Genomic DNA, 19,633 nt, shown 5'->3' on the forward strand with positions numbered 1-19,633 from the left:
CTAAGTGTTAAAATCATGTCTTCTGGCCATGCTTATAATAAGTAGATGGCTCTTTTAATTGGGACCCTGGAGGTTTTACCCTCTGGACCAGGCTCCACGGTCATATTGAGGAGTGGGGAGCTGCTTTTCTTCTGTCAAATGAGGGAAGAGTTACGGAGAAAGGGCAGGTGGAAGGGAGATCCCAGAGGGAGCCGGGCCAGGGCATCATGATGGTAAGGATCTAGAAATGCATATTCCTGAGGTCGCAGGCACATGTGGGCATGCCCACCCCAGCACACACACCCGTTTGAAGATCTTTGCCTCAGAGCTCTTGGTGGAGATGATCTTGGGAGCCCAAGAAGGTTTGGAAAGCACGGAGGAATGGTCTTGAGGACAGGCTCCCCCACCCCCGCCCCTCCGCCTCGTATCCCAATTTATGCTTTTGTTTTGTTTTCATTCAAGTGAGAAGAAAGTCATAAAAGTTTCCCTAAGGGTTGAAAAAAAAACCCTCCACTTGATTCCTTTCCTCTTAAAAGAAGGAAAAGGGCAATCCTCCAAGTTCCAGCCCTGCATCTAGGGAGGAAGAGCACCTTGTGGCCTGACCGCTTGCTGTTACCTCTCTGTGGGTGTGGGTTCTGGCCCACTAGCCATCTGTCTTTCTGATGCGCTGGTCAGTGGGGGCTGATTCATTGAAATGATGGCTCCTGCCCTTATTTGGAATGGTCAGCACATCAAAAGCATGCAAGTTAATAACAACAGCAACAAAAGTATTTTGTAATAATAGCTATATACAAACACCAATTATCACTCTGAGGTTGCGCCGCTGGATACAAGCACAGTAACCACTTCCCATGAGGACAGCTACCCTCAGTTTAATGAACAAAGCCAGTTGGTTGAGAACTGGATCCTCAATCCAGATGCCCTTATATCGTTTGCCCAGTGGCTTAACTGAGTTGCATACACTGTCCTGTTGGTATTCTTTAACTCACGGAGATCTTTTATTAGTAAAACCAGAAACTTCTGTTGCCACCCCCCCTTTTCTGGGAGTAGAGAGCTTCCCTTTCTCATGAGCACAATCATGTCATTAAAAAGGAGAGAAACATGAGGGATGGGACGGGGTGGTTGCAGCTACAGATGTGCCTTCTGGCCATGCTTCTTCCCAGGCTGTGGCTCAGCTGGCATCAGGGGATGCGCCAGGCTCCTGGGGCTCCATCCCAAAGGGAGTCTCTGTCCTGGAGGTTGCCATTCTCTCCCTCACAATTCTCTGCCCCAATTCTATAGCCAGTGCTTTGTCCTCAGTAACATCCCCCTTCATGCCCAGGCCCTGCTTTGCCTTCAGGGCATCCTGAGACCTCAAGGTCTTCCTAGCCCTGGAGGGGACTGTCACCAGCCAGAGGTATTCTCAGCCATCAGTGTGTGGACAGGTGGCAGGACTGGCCTTTGCCTGACTTCCTTTCAGTCACTCCCCAGGGTCAGAAAGACACCTGTGGTCAATAGCAGGGCTTGTTTTAAATTACTGGAGGGAGAGAAGTTAGCCCAAGATTGTCTTGATTCAGGGAGAGATCAGACTTCCTGAGCCCAGAGGTGGGAAGGAAACACTCAGCCTGGTTGGCTCAAAGGGGTCCACTCAGCGGCTACTGTGCCCATGGCACCCAGAACACCCACACTCACATGCTGGTAATCTTTCCCTTTCAGAGACTTGAAACCCGAAAACATCCTGTTAGATGATTACGGTAAGTCGGACAGTGGCCCTGGGATCCTTTTCCTGCTCTGTAGCTGAGGTGAGCATCGCAACCTTAAGGGAGCAGAGGGCCTCCCAGCAGAGACTCAGAGATGCCAACCCTGGGCCCACGAGAGGGAGAGGGCATGGATAAAGCTCCTACTTGGTGAAGAGGCAGTGTGGCCCAGCCAAGAGAAAGGGACGGGGAGACAGGGTGCGTGCCCAGGGTGAGGGTGAGCACTGAATGAGGCGTCGAGAATTCCAGAGACTCTGGGCAAATACTTAACTCTCGTGCAACTTCTCTGCACCTCACCCTCCCTGTCTGTGAAATGGAAACAGTGGGTCCTGCCCTGCCTTCTTCAGAGGGGAGGGGGGAGGTGAGATTCTGACAAGATAACTTGAAGGGGAATTGTTTTATCAATTACAGCCAGCTATACACATGTTAGGCACTATTACTTATACATCACTGTTGAGATCTTCTAGTGTGTGTGTGTGCACATGGGTAACAAGAGCAAGCACAGTAACTCCTCATAACTGTTTAGCCTCTGGCACCTGCGAAAAGGTTGTCACATCTTCTATCTGACTAGATCTTCCCATTTCTACAGAGGGGCAAGGCCGGAGTCTCCCTGAGCCCATTTTACAGACGACAAGATTGAGGCTCAGAGGAGCCGACCCACCAAGGGCCCCCAGCCATAACAGTGGGGAGTCAAGGCCAGACACCAGGTCTCACTGCCCAAATGCCCCAGCACCAGGCAGCCCTGGGGAGGTGGGGGAGGTGTTGGTAACCAGGAGAACAGGCTTGAGCGTGATGCTACCACGTGGAGGAGCAGGCACAGGGTTCCTCACACTGGAAGCACCCAGCGCCCACAGGGGTCCTTGTTCCCTGCTGGTCTTGGAACTGTGCCCACCACTGATCTGTCTCCTGACAGCTGGAATCTGCGTGCTCTCTTCCCCTATTCCTGCCTTTGTCAGGGGCCACTGAGCCGGGGGAATCCACTCAGCTTTAGCCTCAGGGAGGTCCCTGGCGTTGGGTCTTGCTGAGATCCAGGCTGGGAAGGGGGTCATTGTTCCTTCCTGGGGGTCAGATGAGGCCACTGCTGGGTGAGGCAAACTCTCAGCACTGCGTCACTGCCTTTGGGGGTCAGTGCTGACCTGGGAACCCTCGTCCCATCTCCCTGTCTCTGCTGGACCCAGGGGCATCTTCTCTTTCTCCAAAGGGAGAAAACAAACAACCTCCAAAGAGCAGCAAGGCAGAGTAGGGAGCTGCTTCCCAAACTGTTTTATGATTTTTCCCCTCAAGCAAAGTGTTGCTAAATGTCAGGAGAATCTCACATTTTCCCATGAAGCAATCCCAGAATTGGGCCAAGGCACTTTAAACTCTGTGACCTCAGCCTTCCAAGAAGCCCATTAGGGCATTTTATGAGGCAGGTCAGCCATCGTCCAACCAAAGCCAGGCGTCCTTTTGCATCTTTAAGTTTTTCTCCTAAAAAAACAATAATTTATCCCTCTCCTCTGATACCTGGACTGTCCCAAGGGTCTATAGTCACCCAGCGATGGCAGATTAGGTACCACTCTTCCTGGGATGGGTGGCCCACACATGGCACGTCTGGAGCCCTGCCTGGTGTAGGTAGATGTCCACACAACCATCCCAGGAACTCACTGACTCTGCTGTCCCTACTCAGGCCACATTAGGATCTCGGACCTGGGCCTGGCTGTGAAGATCCCCGAGGGCGACCTGATCCGAGGCCGGGTGGGCACCGTCGGCTACATGGGTGAGTGTGGGTGCGGCCCCTGCCCAGCCCGGCACACAGAGCCGCTGGCTTCTCTGTGTACCTCGTAGCAGAAGTGGTCGTGGTAGGAGGTGGGAGGTCTCAGCCAAGGCTGGGGGAGCATTGGGGCCCAGGGTGCAACTTGACTGCACTGAGCTCTCTGTGGCCCACCCCCACAGTCCCTGCTGTGTCTCAAAGCCAAGCCCCTCCTGGGGTCAGGAGCAGAGCCAGCACACAGCACTGCCTGGGCGGAGGTGAAGGAGGTGTCCCGTCAGTTGGCAGACAGCCTTTTACGGTGATGACAGAGTAGGGAGATCATTAGGACGGGCCCAGAAGGGAGAGGAGCACACCCCCTTCTGTGTCACAAAGCACCGTTCTTTCTTTATTTATTTATTTATTTATTTTGGTCTTTTTTTTGCTATTTCTTTGGGCCGCTCCCGCGGCATATGGAGGTTCCCAGGTGAGGGGTCGAATCGGAGCTGTAGCCACCGGCCTACGCCAGAGCCACAGCAACGCAGGATCCGAGCCGCGTCTGCAACCTACACCACAGCTCACGGCAACGCCGGATCGTTAACCCACTGAGCAAGGCCAGGGACCGAACCCGCAACCTCATGTTTCCTAGTCGGATTCGTTAACCACTGCGCCACGACGGGAACTCCTCAAAGCACCGTTCTAAGTAGAGACCCGCCTTGGCTTCCTGCCCTGCATCCCCTGAGCACCTCTGAGACCATCATCCTGGGGTCTGCAGGGATGGGCGCCAGAGCTACAGTGGTCCCCCAGGGTCCCCCTTCCAAACAGGGACCTCGCCTGGGCCTCCTCCTGGACACTTCATACACCTCCGCCCACCCCAGGAGGTGAGGGGCTCCAGAAGCTCTGGGGGCTGAGGACATTGTTGTCCTCTACCGGGCTTGTGCCAGCAACACATGCTCAGGCTTCTGGACTTGGTCTCTGGTTCTCAAGGGTTCTTTTCAGATTGCATGCCATGTGGAACTTGTGGGGTATTTGTGGTATGTGGGGGGTTTGTCTACCCATGTGAATGCTGATGAATGGATGAGGATGGATGAGTAAATGGGTGGGTGGATGGATAATGGGTGATTGGGTGACAGGTGGGTGACAGCTCCATCGTGCACCTCTGTGCACAGAGTGTTGTACTCTCTTGCACATCGTGCACCCTCTTGCAGAGTGTTGGTATAGCCTCTTTCGTGTGCACACCAGCACGTGCGGGTGCATTTGCCTCCCTGGATGTGTATGGTCTGCCTCATGACCTGAAACTATCTTTTTTGCACTTCCCTGGTGAATCTATGATTCATTTTATCCAAATGTTAGGGATGTCATATTGAGAAGCTGTTTGAACTCCAGATAAATTTAAAATCATCTTTACTTTGGGTGGACACACCTGCACTCATGGAAACGCATACGTGGGCGGTATCTGCTGTGTGCCAGGTGTCACCCCTGTTACCAGGCACCATGGAGAATCATGTGGCTCACATTCTGTTGGGGGGACATCAAGGGACCAGGGTGTTTTCATCCGCTGCGCTCAGGCTTCTAAATCCACAGAGTCTGTTGGGAGCACAGTGGAGAGCAACCAGGGCAGGCTCCCCGGAAGAGGCGGTGTTTACAGCCGTTGGTGGGGAGGAGGCAGCAGGGCCAAGAGGTCTCAGCCACGAAGCTCCAGGCAGCACCGTCACTGCTGGCTGCAGGACATCCTGAGGCCCCGCTGGTGTGAGTCACAGCCCTGGCCCCATGCGCCTGTCTCTCACCTCTCTCGGCCCCCTGCTCTGCCCCCAGCCCCGGAGGTCCTGAACAACCAGAGGTATGGCCTGAGCCCTGACTACTGGGGCCTGGGCTGCCTCATCTACGAGATGATCGAGGGCCAGTCGCCCTTCCGCGGCCGCAAGGAGAAGGTGAAGAGGGAGGAGGTGGACCGCCGGGTCCTGGAGACGGAGGAGGTGTACTCGCACAAGTTCTCCGAGGAGGCCAAGTCCATCTGCAAAATGGTGAGCTCCCGGTGAACCAGTCGCTGCCCTTGGGCCGGGTGTCCAGTGCTGGCTCCCCTTCCTGCCCTTAACCGAGAACGGCAAACAGGCCGAGGGGGCAGGGCCGGGGCACACTAGGGTGCGGGCCGTGAAGCCAGCAGGCCAGGGAGCAGGCGGTGATGGCCTGGGGGGTGGGGAGCAGGGTGGCCCAGTGATGAGAGGGGGGACTGTGATGAGCAGTGGGTGACATCATCCCATCCAGCTCTCTGGGGAAGTCAGCATGGGGGAGAAAGGGGATGACCCCAGCTGGTCCTCAAGATGCAAAGGGACCTCAGGCAGCTCCTACCGTTGACCTTGGGCCTCCTGCTCCCTCCAGCTCTGGATCTCTGGGTGCTGGCTTGAGGCCAGAGGCTGCAGGTTTGGGGAGCAGGGTGATAGTTTCAGTCTTCGAACGTCTTATAATCGAGTTTTCTACCCAGTACGTGGATGTTGGTCACACTTGCTGGGGTCCTGCATGACAGCATCCATGGACAGTGAATTGGTCTGACCACAAGCAGGGCTCCCTTGGGGAGTGACCTTTAGACAGGCTCATTGGGTGGAGCCAGACTGAGGGTTTAGAAGCCAGATAGAGGAAGGAGTGACAGGAGCCATCAAAAGTGGAGCTGGGAGGGGGAGTTCCCTGGTGGGCTAGTGGTTAGGATTTGGTGCTTTCCCTGTTACAGCCTGGGTCCAATCCCTAGTTTGGGAACTGAGATCCCACATCAACCCACTGCATGCGGAGGCCAGAAAAAGAAACGGGGGAGCTGGGAGAGAGTCAGTGAGTGACTGCGGCCCCTCCCACCAACCCAGGTGGGCCCCTTCCCTTCCTGCCTGGCTCTCGGGCTCCCACCTGTGCCCCCTGGGCCCCCTCCCTCTGGTACAGGTCCAGCTGTGCTGGCACTCCCACCATAGGCAGCTGCCCTCTAATGCCAGCCACACAGGGACAGGAAGGGACTGAGCACTGGTGCGGGGCACCTCTTGTCCCTGGATCACACTGCATGGGAGCAGCAGAGGCCGCTGGCCCTGGGGTCTGCCCTCCCTCCCCCATGTCTGAATCCTGTGCATAAACAATCAGGCTGGAATCACAGAAGGGCAGCCCAGGGATCTGATTAAAAGTAGTGAAGTTCCTGCTTCTAGAAGACCAGAGGCTGCACTGCTAGGGGCCCAGGAGCCACCTGGCATAGCTCCCCCTGCCCAGAAGTCTGCCCTCCTAAAGCCATCTGCCCCTGCCGGACTGCTTTCTCTACCAGCCTCAGTCTGATGTCACAGAGGCGGGGAAGAAGGACTTGGGCCGAGCTGCCGCCTGACCACTTCCTAAGGGAGAGGAACCGAACATAGAGCTGTCATTTGCATGTGTGTGTGTGAGACCCTGAGGGAGGATGGCGTGTACACAGGCAAACACACACCCAGACCATGAGGGCCGGCCTGCAGCTGGGCACTTGCCTGCAGCTGGGGCGCCTCTAAGAAAACAGGGTTTCACAGCGGCCAGAGCTGGGGCTGGGGGCACAAGAGGAGCAAGGCAGCAAAAGGCAGGTACATGGACACGTGGGGTCCTAGCGATGCTTGAAAACTGGGGTGGGGGGAAGGCAACAATACCTGGTGACGGCGCAACCAGACATCTATCCAGTGGGACCTAATTGGGTGAGGGGTGGAAGAAGGTCAGAGCATCCCCAGTTGTCCCAGGTCAGGGTCAGGAATTCAGAGAAGCAGGTCTTGAGAGATCCTCAATGGCAACGTGGACATGCTGAGAGGACAGAGAGCCACAGAGGGCCCCCTCCCTGCCCACAGTCATCGGCTTTGGCGCTCCAGGACCAGGGGCACTGCTGCTCCTCTGCTGCCTCCTGGTGGTCACTGAAGGAAAGGCGACAGCTGAGCCTGGGGTTCCAGGCAGACCTCAGCCTGTGGGTGCAAGTGTCAGACCAAGGTCCCCTTATCTTTCTCAGCGAGAAGAACCTTAGGAGGCCTCTGGCCTTGTTCTGTCTCCTTACAAATGACCCTGGAGTCTTGAGATTCTGGTCTTGGCTTCTTCTACACCCTTAACCCCAGCCCATCTGCTCTGGCAGCCAGGCTTGTGCTGTCACTGCCAAGGGACACCAGCTTGGGACATGGCAGGGCCTGACTATAAGGAAACCATGGAGGCCCCGGACAGCTCCGGCCCCGCCTGCTGAACAAGGCCTCGCTACAAACAACAAGGAAGCTGGACCTCCGCCCCCAGATTCCACCCCCCATTCCATTTTGGCAGCCACAAGACCCCCCTCCCCTGGGATCCAGAAACGCATGCATCTCATCGCACTGTCCCCTGGGTCCAATCCCTGGGCCCAGACCTCAGCCCCCACTTTCTTAGGCCCTTGCTGAGTCCCAGCACTGGTCCTTCCCCACCGGCCCCGTAGCCAGCTCACTCTCACCAGAAGCCCTCTCTGCCTGCACCCCATTCAACTCACAGCTTCTCTCCCTCCCGCTTCTCCGGGTCCATACCTGATGTTGAATGTATCAACTTGACCTGATGCCCAGGTTGCAAACAAGCAGCGGGTACGTGGGCATTTATTTCAGCTTGCGCAGTGTTTTAGAAAGAGGTGAATAATAGGCTAATTGCCAAGACTTTAAAATGGGCTGAATTCACATTAAAAAACTTTGATTTTTCTGGCTTCTCTCAAAAAAAGTAGAAGCCCTGGACACTGGCCGACATTGCTGGCTGGCAGGAGCTGATGGGCCGCCTGACACAGCCCACCCAGCCTACCTCTCTCCTTTATAGCCCTCATTTGTGTTCTCTGTCTGGCCAGCCGCCAGCCCCTGCAGGCTTTGGGGTCCATGGCCTCCTGGGATTTCTGTGAGCAGAGCAAAGCCCCAGGAAGACAGCCAAGGGAGGCCCCAAGCTGCTGGCCCTGGGGTGAAACATGCCGGGTGGTCAGTGACCAAATGGCTTAGTCCCTTCAAGGCTGTGACCTGGTGCTTGCCCTGCTGCCCCCTTTCATTCCTTAGTGGGTTGTTGTTTTTTTTTTTAGGGGGGGACTGTCCCAGCAAAGCTACCCTCCAGACCATAAGCCCCAGGAGCTCCCCCCCCCCCCCCCCGCCAATGGCTCTGAGGCAAGCTGCAAATGCGTGTTAAATGAACAAGTGCCAAGGATGCCAGAATATTGGTGAAAGATAGGGCTGGACTCCCTCCAAGGTGCAGGCAGGCCACTCATCTTGATTGTATACTCAAAGCAGACACTTAGTAGATTGCAACTGTATACAGGGTGCAGTGCTCAGTGGGGCAGGAGAGAGAAGCTGGGGCTGGAGCCTGAGACTGAGGGGAGGGGCGTGGCGGCCCTGCCCCTCCCACACTAAGGCCCGCCCCTCCCTCTCCCCCTCCCCTCCCTTTCCCCCCCTCCCACATCTTTCATTCACACCTTCCTCCCATCTGGCCGGCTGGCTGTTGCTGCAGCCTCTTCCTCTATTAAGTGTCCTGCCTTTTGGCTGTGACGAGGATATTCGTCTACCCCAACCATCTTTGGCTCCCCACTACCTTGGGATTAAAATTCCACCTCCAGACCTGGCCTTCAGGACCCTCTATCCCTGTCCCCCACCAGTCTCCTTCTCCCTGAGCCGTCCGTCGCACTCAGCCTTCACTCAAACTCAAAGACCAGTGTTCCCCAAGCACACCCTGAGCGTCCCTGCTGCTCTGCTCATGCTGATGCAGGTCCCTCCAGCGTGTTCTCCCTGCTTCGCCAGCCTGTCTCAAAGGCCACCTCCCCAGGAGGCCTCCCGGTCCCCCAGCCTGCAGCCAGTCCCTGTTCCTCTGCCACCTTGGTGTCATATCTGTATTGCCTTGATGGGCCCTTTGAACATGGTTTTGCTGAGGCCAGACCCTCAGCATCCTCTCTCTCGGGACCTACTGGGTACCAGGCTACAGTGTACCTGTGAATTGAGTAAATGAATGAGAGAAACTAGAGACGAGCCCTTGCCCTTCGTAGCTGACCTGGAGCAGAAGAGATCCCACCAGCTCCAGGCAGGCACTGGCGCTGGACACGCAGTCGTGGGGAGCAACAGGATTCCTGCTCTCTGGGGACCAGGCATCTGAGCACCCTGGGAATGTGGGACCACCAGGCACAGCGCAGCTCAGGAGGCCGAATCGAGGTCTGAGCAGGGTTGGGCAGTGTCCACTGGGTACCTGGAGTGGTGCAGGCACCATGGAGGTGAGAGGACGGATGTCCGGGGGTCTCAGGGACACGTGTGAGAGGGAGATAACTACGGGCTCTCCAAGCCCCTCGGCCCCTCGGGCCTCCAGGCAGGAGGAACAGCCCCAGGCGTGTCCTCATGGGACTTTCCTGTCACAGCTGCTCACCAAAGATGCAAAGCAGAGGCTGGGCTGCCAGGAGGAGGGGGCTGCAGAGGTCAAAAGACACCCCTTCTTCAGGAACATGAATTTCAAGCGCTTAGAAGCTGGGATGTTGGATCCTCCCTTTGTTCCGGATGTGAGTAGCCTCCCCAGCCTGGATCGAGCCTATGCACCTACTTACCACTTTTGACTTCGCTCAACATCTATGCTGGGCCCTGGGGTGGGGTGGAGACCCAGGGGGCAGGGGGCAACCCCCGGCCTCCAATAGCAGGACCCCTGGCCTCCAGCAGCAGGACTCTAAGTCTGGGGGCTCCCTCTGCGTCCAGCCTGGCATCATCCCCTCTATGAAGCCCTCATCTCCAGAATCCCAGGCTCTCAGAGCCCCCTGGGCGACCCCTATGACTAACCTTGAACTCCCAGAGGGCAGGGCCCGGGTTTGTCTCTCAGTCCCAGCACAGCAGCCCCAGACCAGTGAGATAAAAGAAATCATTGCGGTTATAGTGCCACGTCCATACACAGCCCCTTGGCCAGGTGCTTCCACTATCCCCATTATGCAGGCAAGTAAACTGAGGCCTCAGGGGATGTGTGACTTTCCCAAAGTGCTGAAGCACCACGGCTGGGACCCCAGCCCAGGTCTTTGTGGCTGCAGAGCCTGCATGCTGACCCACCACCTCTGACTGGCCTCTGATGTGAAGTCTTCCTGGGACCTCCCCGTCACAGCCTGTGTGGGGCAGTGACAGCGGGAGGGGGCCCTGAGCTCTCATCACTCCAACTGGGGGCCTTGGCACCTCTGAGTGAGGGCAGCTCGGGTTCCCAGGGCTAGGGTGGCCCTGGGAGACCTCCCTTGTTTCCCATCAAGACCCCCAGGCCTGGCCGGGGGCCCCAGAGCCCTGGGCAGGGCCCCCAGTACAAGTGCCCTGCCCTCCCAGCCCCGGGCCGTGTACTGCAAGGATGTGCTGGACATCGAGCAGTTCTCCACTGTCAAGGGCGTCAACCTGGACCACACGGACGACGACTTCTACTCCAAGTTCTCCACGGGCTCCGTGCCCATCCCGTGGCAGAGCGAGGTGAGCACCACGGGGTCCTCGGCTTCGCCCCGGGGGGAGGGTGCAGCGGGGGCAGGAGAGGGACAGTTGGGTGGGCGTCCCTGTGGCTGGACTGGGGTGTGGTGGGGTGTGGAGGGGACATGGTGTGGTGCCGGGTCAGGAGCTGGCGGGACGGGAATAGGAGGTGAGGCAGACACGGCCTGTCCGGAGACTCTGGAGACGTTCGGCCGGGAAGAAGAGAAATGGGGCAGCAGCCGAGTGCTTAAGGGGGTCAGAATTGGGGCAAGTTCTAGCTGGTTCGAGTGAGATGGAAATGATGGGGCAAGGGGGCTGCAGCTTTGGGGTGGAGGAGGAGGTGGGTTCGGGGCTGGAAGATAAGCACCCCCCACCCCCCTCACCCTCCCCTCCCCTTTCCCCCCCCCCCCATGACCGGCTCTGCTGTCTCAGGGAGGGCGGCTTGCAAGGCTGTCCAGGAGGGGCGGTGGGCAGGCGGGGAGCTGCCAGGTGTCAGCCTGGTGAGATGGAGGGTGGTGGAGGCCCCCGCAGGCTGAGGACCAGGCTGAGGACGGCGCCAGCCAGGGCTGGCCCACTGGGATTCCTTTCCACCCAAGATGACCCATGCAGCCGCTCACACCCCCGTGTTTTGACGCTTCTCCAGATGATAGAAACGGAGTGCTTTAAGGAGCTGAACGTGTTTGGACCTAACGGTACCCTCTCACCGGACCTGAACAGAAGCCACCCTCCGGAACCACCGAAGAAAGGGCTGCTCCACAGGCTCTTCAAGCGTCAGGTAAGCTCCCCCCCTACCCCCCACCCTGCTGTCCCAGCCTCTGCTCTGGGAAACCCCCAGGCCTGGCCTTTCCAGGAGACAGAGACCAATTTGTGGGCTTGGGAGACCCACAGCAGCAGTGGCCTAGGGGGGACAGGCAGCCTGTCTGAAGTGCCTGAACCCACTGGCTGATGGGTCCCCGCGCAGAAGGGGCAGGCCAGCGCTTCATCAGAGTCTCAGGGTCCCTCAGCCTGGGTCGTGGGAATGACCTGTGCCTTGGGGGGTCTTTAGCAGCATTTCCGGCCTCCACCCAATAGATGGCAGTAGCACCCACTCCCATGTGTCAATCAAAATGTCTCCATGGAGATCTCTGGTGGCACAGGGCGTTAAGGATCCAAGGTTGTCACCGCTGTGACATGTGTTTGACCCTGGCCTGGGAACTTCTGCATCCACGGGCACGGCCAGTAGTCTCCAGACAGGTGTCCAGTATCCCTGGGGACACAGTGCCCGTGGTTGAGAGCCATTGTAAAGATGGAGGCAAGTTCTGTAGATAAAGATTTGACATAACAAGGCACAGGGAACTGGTGTTGGAGAGGCGATCCCCACAGAACCTCATGGTTCCTAAGGTGCGGCCCCCATAGTTTGATGCTGTGTGCCTCAGCCAGAGGAGACTGCCCCTTGGGAAAAGGTACTCTTCCCTCAGAGCCTGTCCTTGGATCAGGGTTGGTGTGAGTCAGGTGGAAGAAATAACCCAGGAAGGACCTGGCAGGCCTTCTAGAATGAGACCCCTAACCTCCACCCTGCCTCCAAGAGGGTGGCCACAATAGCGCCCCTCCTGGCCAAGCCCTACAAGAAAGCTTGGCCCCAGCGTTCTGATCCCACAGCCTGGGAAGCCCCTGGTTTCTTACTTTCCTCCTCCCCCCAAGGGAGCAGCCTCTCCCCCAAGGAGGATGAATAGGCGCAGGTAGGTGCAGCTCCATCCCCAGGCCGCTGGGAATCCCAGCTCCCTCCCGCTTGGATAACAGGGAAGTGGTGGCCGTTCATGGTGTTCCACTGTGGACAGGCCCTGGGCTGGGTGCTTTTTGAAGGCTTCTCTTATGTAATCTCCACAAAACCCCAGACCTTCATTCAGCTAGACCTTCATTCCTCCAGTATGTACTGAGCACCTGCTCTGCGCTAGACTATTAACTCAGGACTTGAGAAGCTTCAGCCGGGAAACCACATCCCTCCTTGGGGGCAGCTTAGTGAAGTGTGAGTCCAGGGTGTGCTCCTATCGCCCCATTTCACAGATGAGGAAACTGAGGCCGAGAGGGGTTAAGGAACTTGCCCAAGGTCACACAGCTGGTGAGCCCATGAGAAAGACCTGGGATAACAGGGAGGAGGGCAGGGATCTGGCAGAGAAAATGCAGACCGAGTTTTTGTCTAAAAACTTCATGTGAGCTTCACATCCTATTCCATATTGTACTCCTGTCTGTTTACTGTAAAAATATAATTTTAAAATGCTTCCATCAAGTAAAATTGAAGTTTCAGGGAGTTCCCCTTATGACTCAGCAGGTTAAGAACCTGACTAGTATCCATGAGGTTGCAGGTTTGATCCCTGGCCTCGCTCAGTGGGTTAAGGATCCGGCATTGCCATGAGCTGTGGTGTAGGTTGCAGAAGTGGCTCAGATCCCATGTTACTGTGGCTGTGGTATAGGCTGGTGGCTGAAGCTCCGATTTGACCCTCAGCCTGAGAACTTCCATATGCCATGGGAGCAGCCCTAAAAAGAAAAAAAAAAAAAAAAATGACCTCTGTCTCCAACATGGGGCGGGGGACAGGACGGCCCCAGGCCTGGGACAAGCATTTGCTGTGAAAGCTCGTGGCCCGGGTTCAAACCAGGCCCTGACCCTCCTCAGACGGGCAGCAGCTTATTGAACCACCCAGCCTCAGTTTGTCCACTTGAAAAACCAGGACGGAAATTCCTGCTGCCCGGAGCAAGGAGGAGGCTGAGGGAGGTGGAAGACAGCGGCCTCGGGGCAGAGGCTGGCCCCCCACCCCAGGGGAGCAGATACTCTGGGTCTCTCTTCTCCTGTGGTGTGAGGGACCCTCACCCACGGGGTGCCAGGAGGGGGCCAGGAGTCCTGAGGACCAGCAGCTCGTCGTCCCCAGGTCTGCACGGGGAGAATGCAAAAGGCAGCAACAAGCAAGGAAAGGAGCTGCTCTGTGGTCCAGGGCCCCATCTTCTTTCAGGTTCAGAGGCCCCTGTGGTGTGAGGGCCCCAGAGCTGGACTCTAAATGACCAACTTTCTCTCTCCATCTCTCTCTCTCTCTCCTCCCTGCTCACCCCACTCCCAGCATCAGAACAATTCCAAGAGTTCACCCAACTCCAAGGCCAGTTTTAACCACCACATAAATTCAAACCATGTCAGTTCAAACTCCACCGGGAGCAGCTAGTTGCAGCTCTGGCCTTGAAGTCCATGGCGGGACCAGCCTAGACCCTTCTCATTCGAAGCAGACTTGGGACCGGTGGAGCTTCCGCTCTGGCGGGGCGGACGGGACAGCCATCCAGGAGCAGGAGAAGGAGGCGTCCTCTCCCGCGACCAGGGGCCTCCAGGTTCCTCAGAGAGATTCCCACTCAGCTCTGTGTTCGGAGGCGGCCCTCAAGCCGAGGTGGATCGGCCGTGTCTCTGTTGAACATTGCAATAGAACTCCAATTGGATACCACAACTTGCACGTATTTTAATAGCGTCATAACTAGAACTGAATTTTGTCTTTATTATTTTTAAAGAAAAGTTTTGTAAATTTCTCTATTGTCTCAGTTTACATTTTGTATATTTGTATTTAAATGAAAGTCAGACTTTGAGGGTGTATATTTTCTGTGCAGCCACTGCTAAGCCATGTGTTTTGACATTTTAGAGGGGGTGGGTGGGGGGTTTACAAAAAAAAAAAAAATGTGACTCAAGACTTCCAAGAGCCTCAAATGAGAAAGTGTTTTTATTAAATGTAGAAGATGATTCACATTTCACCTTTAAAGGATTGGGTGTATCCATCTCTCTAACTTTACCCTCGCATTGGTATCACCATTCTGTTGGCTTGTGGACAATCTGAATTAAGAGCTCAAAGACCCACTGAGACTTCACCCCCAGCCAGAATGTCTTCTTTTGGGGTCCTCGGAGTTGCCGGGGCAGCTCTGTCAAGGTGTGCACGTTTCCTTTCGGGGCGTGTGAGGCTGTTGTTGCTTTGGCCTCTGCCTCCTCTTCCTTCTCTTCCTTCTAGAAGGTGGCCGGTACGTGGATCTAAGGATCCTCTCAGCACAGTGGTGTCTGGGCCTCTTTCTGAACAGGTTCTGATTGCTAAAGCCAGTGTGTTTTCAAGAGGCTTGCATTTGGGGATTGTTTTATTCCATTTTTAAGAAAAGCATAGCAAAGATGAGTAGTCATGGAAACCCAAGAGCTTGAAACTCTGATGTCCCATGGGAGTGTCAGGGAGCAGGGGTCGTAGGGTCAACCCTGAAGTGTCTGTAGACGGGGAGAGTGGCTTGCCCAGGGATTCCAGGCACGTCCCTTGAGTGTTTACAGGGTCATGGGGTCTTGAGAGCTTCGTGAGGAGCCACAGACTCATTGGCCAGGCGGCATGGATGGATGGGGTTGGCTCTACAAGCAAAGGGGAGCCCAAGGAGAGGCTGGGCCACCAAAGAAGCCCAAGACAAACTCACTGTCACTTCTGGGAGAGGTGGGGCAGAGCTGAGTTCTAACTGGGCATCTCAAAGCTTCAGGCCCAAGTAGCCCCAGGAGGACTTGGTGGCTTTGCCAGACCAGAGCCTCTAAAGGCAGCCCCCGGGCCCTCTGAGCCTGGCCATCCAGCCCCAGGGAGTTGCCAGCCTTCCCCTGCTGCCTCCACAGGGTGACAAGGGGCAAATCCACATCCCCAGTCAGACCTGTTCTGGACCTCTGGTCACCTGCCAGGGTCTCTCCCCATGTGCGCCCTGCTTCCTACAGCGATGTCTCCTATTAAAATACAGATTCTGGGCTCCACCCCAAACCTACAGAATGGGATCTCTGGGAGTAGAGCCCAGGAATCTGCATTCTTAAAAAGCTTGTCAGGTGGGTTCTGCTGCGCCCTGCGGAGTGGCAAGCACAGCCTTAGGCGTGGGTGTGGTTTGGATGTGATCTTCCTAGACCTCCTTCTCCCCGAAGCCTTGGAGCCTGAACTTCTTGGGAGGAGAGAAGCCAGCGTGTGACTGCGGCCCAACTCCCGTGCTCCTTCCCCAGACTTTGCCACTTGGGTCCCAGGGCACACTGGCAGACAAGGGCCTGACCTTTGCCACTGACCATCCTGAGGCCACTTTACAAACAAAGGCGAGAGAAGAAAAGGTTGGGCCTCCCTCAGACCCCTTAATGTGCGGCATTATTTTCCTCAAGGCCAGCTCTGGTCCCCGAGGCTGCTTCCCTTCCCTTTCTAGGGCTGAATACAAGATGCATACAAACAGCCACACTCAGTTTTGGCCACGAAGTGGAAAGCTCTTTGACCAGTGTTTTCAGATCCCCAAGGTCTTCCCGATTGTCCTTTCTAATGAAAAGGACAGTCATCTTCCTGGGACAGTCACCGCTCTCCTGTCCAGGAGTTCGGTCATTTTGCCCAATTTACAGCAACCCCAACCTTTCCCCCCCGGTGTGAAGAGACCAGTCTCTTTCCAGCTCAAAGCCTGTCCGTTGGCAGTAGCGAATCCCCAAAGAGCAAGAGAAAACCTAAATCTGCTCAGTGTGTTTCTGCGCGAGAAGCACAGATGCTGCGGCGCAGAGCTCTCCGTGGCGCCTAAGATAATGGGAATCTTCCCATTTGCTACTTGTCCCTGGAGCCCCCAGAGGACACGGGGTCAGAGCCACCGGCCTTTGCAAATCTCCTCTTCTTTCTGGCCCATTGCTTCATACAGAGAAAGGGCGTCTTCACTGAGAACAGTGCCTGAAAGGTAGCCCCTTGGGGTCCCCAGTCACGACAGGTCCTGCCCCTGAGCCCTCCCCTTACTTCTACTCCAGCTTGTTTTCTATAGCTGCATTTTAAAGATTTTTTAATTTAAAACAAAACAAAACAAAACAAAAACTTTCCACTATCCACCTGTCCAGGCATATACAGGTTGCAAGTGGATTGAAATCTTCTTACTGCACTTGAGCTCTTCATGGAAGAGCCTTTCTTCCTCCACGTGTGACATTTTCTTACCGGACCTTCGCTGACTTCGTGCCTTTGAGGTGAGACGCAGGGTCTTCCAGAATCGTCTCTGCTTCCACTTCAGGAGACAAGCTGCGGTCCCAGTGGGACAGAGGTGGTCTCTGCCATGATCACCATGACCCGTGAGTGCTTCTCGAGCCTCTGGGAAGCTCCATAAGTTCACGGTGACCCAAGCCCACCTTCACCGAGGATGGCACCGCCACCTGCATCAGCTCATCCTCTGGTCTTTCCAGGCTGGGCACATCACTTTTTAAACCACGATGCTTCTTGGGAGGGTGGCTCACTTGCCCAGGGGCTAAGAGTTGCTCTGTCTCAAGCCCCAGGAAGGCTTATTTCCCAAAATGCACGGCTCTTAGCAAAGCAGAGCACTCGGGCTTGGAGGCCGTGCTGCTCAGAAGCAGGTGGTGTGGCCTGGGGTATGCACACTTCTTGGCAGCCCATGGGGGCAAATGGCAATTCTGGGGACACATATGTGGACATGGCCTTAGCCTAGAAGGCACAAGAGGGACACGGCTGCCTGCCCTTGAACCTAGCAAGCCCTAGCATGCTGAGGACTTGCCCTCTGAGAAGCCAGGGGCCCCCATGTCCATGTCCTTTCCCAAAGCGTTTCCCACCAACTTTCTCATGCAAGTTGCGGGCCCCGACCTCAGTACCAAGGGAACCTGGCATCCCAGGCCTCGCCAAAGGGAACAGCATCCAGGGGGACCGCCGGAAGTCCACCAAGATGAAGAGGAAAGGCCAGTCAGAGTGACAGCTGTCTCTCCTCTCACGCTGCTGTGTGCTTGAGCATCCGAGGGCCACCTCTCTGGTTGTCTCCTATTCGCTAGCTCCACGTTCTGCAATAGGACTGTCTAACGGTCCAACCTTTGTAGGGAAAGAGTGGTGTGACATCTTTGCGCATTTCCATGTGCCAGAACTGTGAGTCATCAACAGCAGAGAGCTGCTGCTTTCTGATCACAACAGACCACGATGGTGAGGCCATGGTGACAACTTTTACAAACAACCAACCAGCCCAGCTACTGAAGCTCCAACGAGTGTGGGTCAGACGCTGCTCTGGCGCAGCAGCCTCATCTGTTCTTTCTTTTTTTTTGGCCTTTTGTCTTTTTAGGGCTGTACCTGAGGCATGTGGAGGTTCCCAGGCCAGCAGTCGAATCGGAGCTGTAGCCGCTGGCCTACACCACAGCCATAGCAACGCGGGATCCGAGCCTCCTCTGCAACCGACACCACAGCTCACGGCAACACCACACCGGAGCCTCAACCCACTGAGTGAGGCCAGGGATCGAACTCACACCCTCATGGATACTAGTCGGGTTCAGTAACCACTGAGCCACAATGGGAACTCCTGCTCTAACTTTAAAAGCTTGTGCTGGGGACACTGGTTAAAACATTTGAAAAGTTGGCTCTCCTTAGGAGGGAAAGACACCTCCCCAAAGAAGAATCTCTATGTCTTTTCCTAGCCCATCAATAAGTCATTTTTGTAATAGATCAAAAGCAAATGTTCTCAATTAGAAGAGTTTAGTGGCTGTTGGTAGTGATAAAATAATAATCCTACTAGTATCCAAAGGTTTCTATTTTGTTTTTCAGGGATATTTTAACATTGATGAATAAAAATAGTTCCATTTGGGAGGTCATTCCCGAAGATGTCGGCTTTTGTTCTCCTGCTGCTCTGAACCTTTGTATGTTCCGTCAAATATGTCACAGTGCTGCTGTATCTAGATCGAACCACTGTTGTTGTTTTTTTAAGAGAAATAAATTCCTTAATGAAAATACACTGCATTTCTTTCCTTCCGCTGTGCTGTTCTGTTCCTTCTGCAGAGGCCAGCTGCCTACAAGATGCCAGGACCTGCTGCTTCAGTCTTTGAATTAATTTTAATCTCTCCTTTGGGTGGGTGGGTGGGTGGCTCAGCCCCACCTAAAGCTGACCTCACCCTATCCATCCTGACCTGTCCACACTGACCTGTCCACAGATGGCCCAGCGCCAGTAGGCAGGGCCTAAGGAGACCGCCTAATCTCTTTCCACGTTGACTGGCTTCTGATCCCAAACCCAGCAGAGGGCTCCAGAAGTGTCCTGCCATGTGGTACCAGAGGGCCTGAGCCGCTGCTGACAACCTGATGGCCGGGCCCCTCCACCTGCTTGTACCTGACAGAGGCCGTAACTCAGAGGTGGGCTACTCATGCTCTTCTGGCCGTTTTGGCCACACAGAGCCAGCCACATGCTAGAACTGGTCACTAGCCTCAGACTTCAGGGTCCCAATCTAAGTCCCAAGACCCCATCTGCTTGGCTTTGTGGTACAACAAGCAGGGCTTTGGGCTTGAATCCCTTACTGACCCTCAGTATGAGCCTGAGTGGCCACTTAACTCTGAGCCTCAGTGTCTTCATCTGTAATGGGATGACACCTGCACGGCGCAGGTGGGTTCCAGAAGATTCGGGGAGGGGGCATGTGTGATACCCAGAATAGAGGACTTTGCCCTGCTGTCTTTGGACCCCTTTTGATCCTTGACCTCAGGACAGGGTGGGGGTCCTAGACCCACACTCATCAGACCCTCAGCCCAGCCCAGGTGCACTCCCAGCACCTGGCTGAGGGGAGACCTTGAGCTGGGGGTCAAGGCTCCAGCCAGCCCGTCTCACAGGGAAGGTAGGAACTGGAATATTACTCCCCCACTCCTGCTCCCAGAGCAGGTGTCTTTCCTAATGAAAGAAAAGGACTGAGCAGGATTCTGCTTATAGGGGGGCTTAGGAATTTGAGAGAGGGGGGCTGGTGAGCAATAGGGCGGGCTGGGGAACCTGGTCAGCAGGAGGCTGAGGGAGAT

General features: G+C 55.6%; 1 protein-coding gene across 4 annotated transcripts in view; it reads left to right on the plus strand.

Moving 5' to 3' along the window:
- The window catches only part of GRK5 (G protein-coupled receptor kinase 5), a 237,203-nt gene extending 218,612 nt beyond the window's left edge, over positions 1 to 18,591 (plus strand). For all 4 annotated transcript variants that reach the window (XM_001928584.6, XM_021073444.1, XM_013983798.2 and 1 more), the window contains 7 exons: positions 1,675 to 1,712; positions 3,382 to 3,471; positions 5,257 to 5,465; positions 9,800 to 9,937; positions 10,731 to 10,868; positions 11,506 to 11,637; positions 13,952 to 18,591. In XM_001928584.6, coding sequence (XP_001928619.1) covers positions 1,675 to 1,712; positions 3,382 to 3,471; positions 5,257 to 5,465; positions 9,800 to 9,937; positions 10,731 to 10,868; positions 11,506 to 11,637; positions 13,952 to 14,050 — 844 coding nt within the window. In that variant the 3' untranslated portion in view covers positions 14,051 to 18,591. The remainder of the gene's footprint in view (positions 1 to 1,674; positions 1,713 to 3,381; positions 3,472 to 5,256; positions 5,466 to 9,799; positions 9,938 to 10,730; positions 10,869 to 11,505; positions 11,638 to 13,951) is intronic.

The sequence above is a fragment of the Sus scrofa genome, chromosome 14, assembly GCF_000003025.6.
Source record: "Sus scrofa isolate TJ Tabasco breed Duroc chromosome 14, Sscrofa11.1, whole genome shotgun sequence".
NCBI lineage: Eukaryota > Metazoa > Chordata > Mammalia > Artiodactyla > Suidae > Sus > Sus scrofa.